This window comes from Rhincodon typus, chromosome 20, assembly GCF_021869965.1.
Source record: "Rhincodon typus isolate 14 chromosome 20, sRhiTyp1.1, whole genome shotgun sequence".
In the NCBI taxonomy this organism is placed as follows: domain Eukaryota; kingdom Metazoa; phylum Chordata; class Chondrichthyes; order Orectolobiformes; family Rhincodontidae; genus Rhincodon; species Rhincodon typus.
In genome coordinates, this window is record NC_063351.1 from 1,265,248 (window position 1) to 1,275,217 (window position 9,970).

A 9,970-nucleotide genomic window follows, 5' to 3' on the forward strand; every position below is an offset into this window, starting at 1 on the left:
GCAGTCAGGGAGTCAGTTAGCTCACTTGGCTGGATGGCTGGTTTGCGATGCAGAGTAACACTAACACATGGATTCAGTTCCCACAAAAGCTGAGATTACCATGAAAGACTCTCCTTCCCAACCTCTTCTCCTTGCCTGAGGTGTGGTGACCATCACGTTAAACTTCCACCAGTCATCTCTGTCTAACAACCCAATGGTGCGGTTAAACTATGGCGACTTTACTTTTACCTAGCAACAGATACCAGGACATAAATTTGTGAAATGGGTGGACACACAACAGATGCAGGTTAGTGCAGAGAAGTAGGCAGGGTGAAGAATGACAATGTAAGCTAACTGTTAGAACAGAGGTCGGGTTATATGTCCACAAGCCTTGTGGTGGCAAGTCAACAAGACTATTAAAATACATTCTGTCATTCATATCTCCCTTAGAGACGTCTTTTGTTCCTTTACTTGTCCTAATGCCACTCTCTTTAGCTTTGCACCACTAATCATTTGTAATCTTTCCTGTCTTCCATCCTGACACAAAACTTATCTTCTGTTTATTTCTCTACCCTCCCACCTTCACTTGCTTAAAACTTGCATTTATAACTTGTAGTTACAATAAAGGTCATAGGCCTGAAATGTCAACTCTGTTTCTCTCTCCACAAGTGCTGCTAGACCTAAGTATTTCTGGCATTTTCTGTTTTGATTTATTCTGATGCTTTCTGTCTTTCCCAAGCTCCTGTGTGTTTTATTGTTCCTCAGTGTTGCTTTGTCTTCGTGTCCCTCTCCCTTCGTGTCCCTCTCCCTGCCAAGTTAATTTAAGCCTTCTGCAACAGCTCTAGTTAACTTTCCAAGAAAATAATTGATCCTAGAGCTGTTGAGATGCAGTCCATTCATCTTTACTGGTCCTTCTTGCCTCACAATTCCCAAGGAATCTGCACCATTTCTGTGGTCAAGTGTTGATGTGAGTCAACTTCTCATATAACAATGGAGTAGTTCAGAGACGACAATCTTTGAAAGCATGCTGATTAATCTGATCCTTAACTCCAAAAACTCTGGGTATGGTTATTTATATACTTACGTAGACTGGTTTGATTCCTGTATGGCTTTTCTGTAGCAATTTGGGACAATTTGCTAGACCATTTCATACAATTGTAAGAGCCAACCACTTTATTCTGGTTCTGGCTGTGGGAAAAAGTGATTTTGATTCATAGGCATTTGGCATTTGTACTAAATTCCTTAGGAGCAAGGACAGGAGAAAATATCATGGCTAATGAGTAAAAAGCAGATGCATTTAACAAATATTTTGTATCTGTTTTTATAATAGAAGACACTAGGTGTACATTAGAAATAGAGGGTAAACTAAGGGTTAAAAAGAGCTTGGAAACCAAGAAAATTAATATCAGTAAAGGAAAAGTATTGAAGAAACTCAGATTAAAACCCAGCAAATCCCCAGAACTTGATAGTCTAACCGTAGGGTTCCACAAGAGATAGCTACAAACATAGTGGAGGCGCTGTCTATGGATTTCCAAAACATTATTAGATTCAGAATAGTCCCGCCAGATTGAAAGTTGTCAATGTAACTCCACTTTTCCCAAAAGGAGAGAGAGAGAGAACATTAGGAACTACAGACCACTTAGCCTGACATCAGCCTTTGCAAAAATGCTGGAATCTATTAATGAAGAAAAGCCACATTTTTAATCAACCGCTGTATATGCCTCAATGCAGCCTTTGGAAAAATTGCAAACAATTTCCATTTGGCCACGCAACTTTAAGTAACCACATTGTTTCAAATTCAGTCTGCAGTCCTTAAGAATCATTGGTACTAAATGTTCTAGCCCTTGGCATGCTCCCAGTTCCAGTCTGGATACTCGAACACTAAATTACAGTTAACCTCAGAAGATCAGGGTGGAGGAATTCCTTTTAGTCAACCAGCTTAAAAAATTCTGGTCTGTGAAACAAATACAAAAAAATTTCTGGAACATGTTTCTTTCACTAAAAAAATCAGCAAGTAATTATAAATTAACATTTGATAGTAATTCAGTAATCTGAGATTACATACAAGTATGCAGAGATATACTCCTTTACTTTAAGACCAACCAACTATAAACCAAAAACCTCATATCTGCAAAAGTACCAGTAGTCAGTTTGGCAGTTTACTATACTTGTTTTACAACATCTTTTTATACCCTTTTTCAGGAGTGATCTAGGATGTTATACTGACAGGGACATAATTTTTCTGTAGAAGTTTGCAATACATTCTATCCAGTAAACCTTTAGCTAAAACATGAAGTAACAACCTGCCTTCAATTCCAATTCCCAAGCTACGTGAACAATGATAAGGTTTGTTTCCCATATCCACTCATCCACTTTATCAGACTTGAAGGGTAGATGCTGTACTAGTTACAATTCCAGAAGTATACTCTTTTCCAAGATCCTCCTTACCTGTGAAAATCAACTTGCAGCATTTAGCAGTGCAGTTTACTTTGGGAAGGTCTTTTAACTTTGTGAAGCATGCTGGCAATATTTGGTCAATATTTGACTTGCAAAGGGTCAGTATTTTCTAACTTGTAGAAATGTAAAACTTGGTTTCCAATGCAAAAGGCTTAGTGCCCAGGCAAGAAAATTTACCACTGTGTTACCAAAAGGTTCTGCTTAAGTCAGAACTTTCCACCAAACTAGAAAGATGGCATACACAAAATGTTGGAAAGAGAAACAGAGTTAATGTTTCTGAGTCCAGTCTGACTTCTTCAGAACTGGAATAATGGCACACTCTTTCAAAGTGAGGCACCATTTACATGATAAATGTTGGTTTCCTGGTTGTTTGAAATTTCTGAGATTAGTAGGTGATGTAAAGCTTTCCCTGCTGGGGAGGCAGTAGTACAGAGTAATATAGAAGCAGAATGTGCTAATATTTTAGGGAAATGAGCTTGAATCTCACCACTGCAGAAGGTGAAGTTTGAATTCAGTAAAAATCTGGAATAAAAAGTTAAACTTGACCATTGTCAATTGTGGTAAAAACACAACTGATTCACTAATGTTCTTTAGAGAAGGAATTTAGCCATCCTTACCTGGGCAGGCTTAACATGAGACTCCAGACCCACAGTAATATACGGGGGAGATGATGGCCTAGTGGTATTATCACTAGACTATTAATCCAGAGACCCAGGTAATGCTCTGGATACTCAAGTTTGAGTCCTCCCATGGAAGATGGTGGAATTTGAATTAAATAAATATCTGGAATTGGAAGTCTAATGATGACTGTGAAACCATTGTCAATTCTTGGAAAAATACGTCCAGTTCAAAAATGTCCTTTAGGGAAAGAAACTACAGACTTTACCCAGTTTAGCATACGTGTGACTCTAGATCCACAGCAATGTGGTTGACCCTTAACTGCTCTCTGGACAAGTTAGGGATGCCCAGCAACAGCAACATCCTGTGAATGAATAAAAAAAAGTTGTGGGTGATGATTAACTGCCAATAACCTAGACAATCGGCCCATGAAATAAACTTTAAAAACTGAGTTTCTTTTCAAAAACGTCAATGAGGTAAATACCTAAAAGTTGTGCTTTCCTGGTTTTGGCCCGAATATTATTCTACTGTGTTGGTTGACCTAGTGAGATAGAAAACAGTATGATGTTTTCACTTTGATTGTTTCCTTAGAAATGTATTTGTTTCCATTTAGAGCAAGTTATATTTTAAAATATTGTTCTTCATTGTGTAAGACTCATATCAAAGTTGGAATTACATTAGGTGTTTTACTTCTGGATCTGAGAGATTTGCCAATAAATTAAATACCTGACAATCTCTAATATTTAATGCTGAAATAAAAAGAGAGCATGTTGAAAGAACATAATGATTCTCTTGGCAGCAAATGGAGAAAAGTAACATATCATACCTGGTGGAGCTAGTTATTGCCAAAGACATATGCCACCTGATCGACTTTTTCTGCTTTCAGAAATTGACTGACCTGATGTGTATTTTGCCATATTCCGAACATTTCTACCCATATTCATAGTCATCATGTGGTTTCTCTATTGCCTCAGACACAGACAGGCAATTCTCTGACCATATCCGTCACCACTCTCGTATCCTTTCCTCCTCCAAAATTACCCTTCCTTCTGTATTCAACCATTGGAAAACACCTCAAGTCACTTGGTGTTGCACTTTCACTCAACTGTCTATTTGACCTTCCATTCACCATGAAAACTCTGTAACTACTGAAAGTGAAAACTAAAAGTGTTAGAGAAACTCAGCAGGGCTGGCAGCAGGGCTCTCTCTGTAGAGAGAGAAATAGTTATCATTTCAAGTCCAATTGCTATTCTTTAAAACTGAAGGGCACTGGAAGTTTGAGATTTTATGCTGTTGACAAGAAGGGAGGAGCAATAAGTGGAGCAAACATTTGCTGTTTCTGTTTCCAGAAAAAAGCCTTAAGCTTTTGCACCCTGGTTGTTTTCCTTGGTATAACCCATTTCTGTATCCTTTTATGTTAAGAGAGCAGTTTTGAATGTTTATGACACATATCTAGTTTTCATATCTACTCCTGGATCTTTTGGAAATGAAAACAATATATTCCAACTTCTACCCTCAACAAAGCATCTCCTTAAACTCATGTCCTTCCGTCCTCAGCTCCAACAAAGAGTGCACGCAGAGATCATGGATTTTGTCACCAAGATTGAGATTTATCTATTTAGGTACTTCTGATCCCATCCCTTTGCAAACCTACCAACCTGGACCTCTGCCAAAATTTTCCTCTCTATTGCCCTGAATTCTGTATTAAGACACAACTCCTAAAATTTCTTTGACATTCTTTCCTCCTTTATATTCTCCCTAAGACCTCATTTTTTGACCAAATTTCAGTCATCTATCCTAATGTCAGGTTGTGCCTGATTGCTGTTCTATGGATTGCTTGGTGATAATCATAGAATCCTAAGAATTCCTACAGTGTAGAAATACTACATTCAGTCCAACCGGTCCACACTGACCCTCTAAGGAGCATCCCACCCAGACCCAACCCACCACCCTATCCCTTTGTTTTAAGAGGCAAAGAATTGTTACGGTGCAGAACGAGGCCATTTGACCCATCATGCCTGAACCTACTCTTCAAGCAAGCATCATTGCGTAGTGCCAATCTTTCTGCATTTGTCCATACCCTTGCTCACTATATTTCTACGCTAATAATCACCCAATGCCCTCTTGAATACCTCAATTGAATCAGCCTCCACACATTTCCAGGCAATGCATTCCATACCCTAACTACTCACTGAATTTCTTTCATCAACCTTGCTTCTTTTGCACATCACTTTAAATCTATGCCCTCTCGCTCTTGTTCCTTTTACAAGCAGGAACAGCTTCTACCACTCTCTCCAGTCCGTACGTGATTTTGAAGATTTTTAAAGATGTTGCTCAATGGTTAGCACTGCTGCCTCACAGCACCAGGAACCTGGGTTCAATTCCACCCTCGGGTGACTGTCTGTGTGGAGTTTGCACATTCTCTCCGTGTCTGCGTGGGTTTCCACCAGGTGTTCCGGTTTTCTCCTACAGTCAAAAGACGTGCGGGCTAGGCGGATCGGCCATGCTGAATTGCCCATAGTGTTCAGGGATGTACAGATTAGGTGGCTTATAGGGGGATGGGTCTGGATGGGATGCTCTGAGGGTTGGTGTGGATTTGTTGGACTGAAGGACCTGTTTCCACACTATAGGGATTCTATGATCTTCTATGATCTGTTATACAAATACAGGCTGTTACTTAAACAACTGAACAGAATATTGGACAGATTTGCTCAAAAATGTGGATACCCCAGTCCAAACCTCCTTACTATGTTGAAAGTACATTGTTATTGTGGTTATCTTTCTAAAATCTCCTCAAACTACTAGGTTTCCTGAGGTAATGCTCTTCTGATCGACTGTAGAAGCCAGTATAAATTATTGTCTAGTGCTGCAGCTTTATAGTGCAATTTTGAACACTTATTGCCTTACATTGCTGTTCATTGTTCTCTGTCTTTCAGTTTTTTGGTGTTTTAATAACTTGGCTGTATATCAGCCGGCTGGAAGATATCATCTACGAATACGATGCCGTGAATATTGGCCTGATGAGTGGACCGTCTTACAGCCGCTATGGAGGTGCAAGCACATCAGGGGCAGGGTGCTGTTGGTGTTTACCTACTCTCGATGCTGTTGTATGAAATTTGTTGTATGGGGTAATTATAACATGTTATAGGTGTCTCAAGGAGCAGTACAGGCTGTAATACAATCCAGGGGTTCCGATGGTGTTTAAAAAGTTTATATTGCAGCAGTTTAAGACAATCTAAGTCGACCAGAAAAAACTTTTGGAACCGAGAGTAAACTGAGCACAGTTTTGGACGGAGATCAGAGATCAGAGTCTGTGTCCAAATTGAAATCCACCTTTTAAGTTTTCAGATTCGGAAGACCTGGGTTGTATTACCAACGTTTTCTGTATGCTCCCTACATTTCGTATTACTTAACACTCTAAAACTCCCATTCTTTCCATTTAATATACATGAAGCACTATATCTCACTACACTTTTTAAAGGTGCTGTCCTGTGAACAGCATATTTTGGTTTCAGGCCAATTATGTCTTGTTTTGTCATGGTGCAGCCTTGTATTTTGCTACCTCTCTGTCCTGTTACTGCTCCTTTGAAATAGTATAACTATTCTGAGGTGCAACAGGTACTTCATTCATGTATTTCACCATCGTAACCCTGAACACCACCTTACAAACTGAGACAAGAATTGGAACAAATTACATTTTGTGCATTATGATCGTGGATGAATTGCAGATGTAACCACTCCTTCAGTTGGACTTGTCTCCTCATAACTGTATTCCAACTGTTTTGCACAAACATGGGCTTGTGTAGTTCATTCTAAACCAATCTTTGTTCCATAGGTGATCATTCAGGATTTTAGGCTGACACGCGACCTGCTGCCTTTTAATATTTTTTATAAATTTGATTGTAATGTGTTTCTAATTGTTAAAAGGATAGACAAGAGCAATTTTGCCAACATGACTAATTGCAAGGATTTTTGCCAACTACACATCAGGAAAATCCCAGGTATGATTTTTTTTCTTCCATTACATTACAGCCGGTGAGAAACTCTTTGCAAGTTTATCAGAGGCAAACACAGAGAATTCTGGAGAAACTCAGTACATCTGACAGTATCTAAGGAGAAACAGAGTTAAAGTTTCAAGTCTGGTATGACTCTTCTTCGGAAACAGACTCAAAACATTAACTCTGTGTTTCTCTATCCTCAGATACTGCCAGATCTGCTGAGATTCTTCAACGTTCACTGTTTTGTTTGATTTCCAGCATCTGCAGTATTTTGCCTTTATTCGAAAGTTCATCAAAAGTTTGGTGTGATTTCAAGTTTTCATGTTTTTTGCAAGATTCATTTTCATGCCACAGAATGAACAGGAGGTGCTCCAGTACCACACATGCAAGTTTTCAAATGGTCCAATTCACTCATAAGGATTTTGGACCCAACAACGTTCCAGCAGTAGTACTAAAGACATGAGCTCCAGAACTTGCCACATCCCCAGCTAATCTATTCCAGTACAGCTGCAACACTGTTATCCACCCAAACAATTTAGAAAATTGCCCAGCTATGTCCTGTACACAAAATGTAGAACCAATCTAACCAGACGGCACGGTGGCTCAGTGGTTGGCACTGCTGCCTCACAGTGCTAGGGACCCAGGTTCAATTTCACCCATGGGCGACTGTCTGTGTGGAGTTTGTGCATTCTCCCTGTGTCCGAGTGGGTTTCCTTCGGGTGCTCCGGTTTCCTCCCACAATCCAAAGATGTGCAAGCTAGATGGATTGGCCATGCTAGATTGCCCATGGTGTTCAGGGATGTGTAGGCTGGGTTATAGGGGAATGGGTCTGAGTGGGATGCTCTAAGGGCCGGTGTGGACTTGTTGGGCCGAAGGGCCTGTTTCCACACCGTAGGGATTTTTAGAAAAGAGAAATCAACAATTACCATCTGATCTGTCTACTCTTGAATATCAGCAAGTGATGGAAGGAGCCATCAATAGTGCTTTCAAGTGAGCATTGTTGTGGTTGTTGGAAGTCAGTCATCTCGGCGCCTGGATGTCATTATAGAAGTTCTTCAAGGTAGTGTTATAGACAGAGCCATCTTCAGCTGCTTCATTGCTGACATGTTCTCGACTATAATGGCCGAAGTGGGGCTGTTCATTATTGATTACACACTTAACACGAATCTCGATGATTCACTTACCAAACAAGTGTCTATCCATTTGCGAAATGGATAGCATTTGGGCTCAGGCTGGTATTTGGCAATTTGCATTCATGACAGACAATGACAAATTCCAACAAGAGAGAATCAGACTCTCGGTCCTTGATATTCAATGGCATTACATTGCTGAATCCACCGCTGTCAACATCCTGGGATTTATCATTGACCAGAAACTGAAGTGGAATAGCTATATAAATGCTGTGGCAACAAGAGCAGGTGAGAGGCTGGGACTTAGGAAGCGAGCAACTCATCTCCTGTTTCCTCAAAGCTTTGTCCACCATTGGCAAGGCATAACTCGGAAGTGTGATGTAATACTCTCCTCTGACCTGGATAAGTGCATCTCCAACAGCATTCAATCTCAATAGCATCAAGGTCAAACTAGTCCATTTGATTGGCATTGTTTCCACATTCACTCCCTCTAACACCGACACATACACTACAGTGACATAGAAAAATAGGGCAGTCGATAACATGGGAATACACCACCTGCATTCTTCCCCCACCCCTCAAACCAAAAGCAGCAGTCCTCTTGACTTTGAACTATATTACTGTTCCTTCACCATCACTAGGTCAAAAGTCCTGTGAATCCCTTCTTATTAGCGTTTTGGGCAAACCAAAGACCACATGGATTACAGTAGTTCAAGAAGACAGCTCACCACCACCATCATGTGAGCAATGAATGCTGATCTAGTTGGTGATGCCCACATCCTGTGAAAGAATTGAGCAAAATAAAATTGCATCTTTCTTTTAACTAAAATTTTACACTGTTTAAAACATTTTCCTGAGATCTATGATTTCAGATTTTATTAAAATTAAATATTAAAGGTTTGCAGATTTCTTAAAATTAAATTCAATATGCTCACAAGAATAACTGATTTTTTTGTTCATTCTTAGAGTTTAGACATTTTCATACTGATTGACTTAATTTATTTTACTTATAAGTATGATCTGACTAACTGTGAGACAGGCATTTTACGACGCTAAGATCTTCCATCATTTTCACCTCTTGCCCACTTCTTTGATCAGGAGTCTTTGTTGCTCTCTGGGGTTTTGCCTCTTCCTGAATTCTTCTCTAGCCTCTAATCCACTCTAGATCATTTTATTGAGAACTGATCCCCTCGCTCACTGTCACCTGTCTCATTTTGAACTTTGGACTTCTAAGAACAGACCATCTAATGTCCAACATTGTCACCAAATTTTCTGAATAAAAGCCCAAACTCCAAACAGCCCATTGCTACCTGTGGCGACGCTGTCACTTTAAAAAGATTATTTTGTCCTGGGTTTTTTTTGAACAAAGGTTGTAAAGGCAGAGATGGAAAACTGGCTACTGGAAGTGGCCACAGTAAACAACTTGGGAGGTCATTAACGACAACAACAAAAACGGAGAAGTTGCTGGAAAAGCTCAGCAGGTCTGGCAGCATCTGTGAAGAAAAAATCAGAGTTAATGTTTCAGGTCCGATGACCCTTCCTCAGAACTCAGAGTACGTTTTTCCAACTGGCCTGAAATTGACCAGGATATTCTCATTGATGTCTGTTTTACAAGTCATGACAGCCTCTCACGTATGAGGAGGGCATTTGTTTCAGTGCTGCACAATGCAATGTGTTGAAACACTCACTGTGTGTTGCTTAAGCAGAGTAGTACCTGGGTTTTATAACATTGCTGTAATCTCATATCTGTCATAGGGGTAGTGGCATGATGACAGTTATAATTCCACT

At 39.9% G+C, this 9,970-nt stretch overlaps 1 protein-coding gene across 2 annotated transcripts in view; it reads left to right on the forward strand.

Annotated features, from left to right (window-relative positions):
* tspan15 (tetraspanin 15) overlaps window positions 1-7,209 on the forward strand; it is a 121,628-nt gene extending 114,419 nt beyond the window's left edge. The window contains exons 8-9 of one of the 2 annotated variants that reach the window (XM_048609037.1): window positions 5,991-6,105; window positions 6,982-7,209. In XM_048609037.1, coding sequence (XP_048464994.1) covers window positions 5,991-6,105; window positions 6,982-6,986 — 120 coding nt within the window. In that variant the 3' untranslated portion in view covers window positions 6,987-7,209. Of the gene's footprint in view, window positions 1-5,990; window positions 6,846-6,981 lie in introns of those variants that run through there. The other variant, XM_048609036.1, reaches the window with a different exon arrangement.
* The last annotated feature ends 2,761 nt before the right edge of the window (window positions 7,210-9,970 follow it).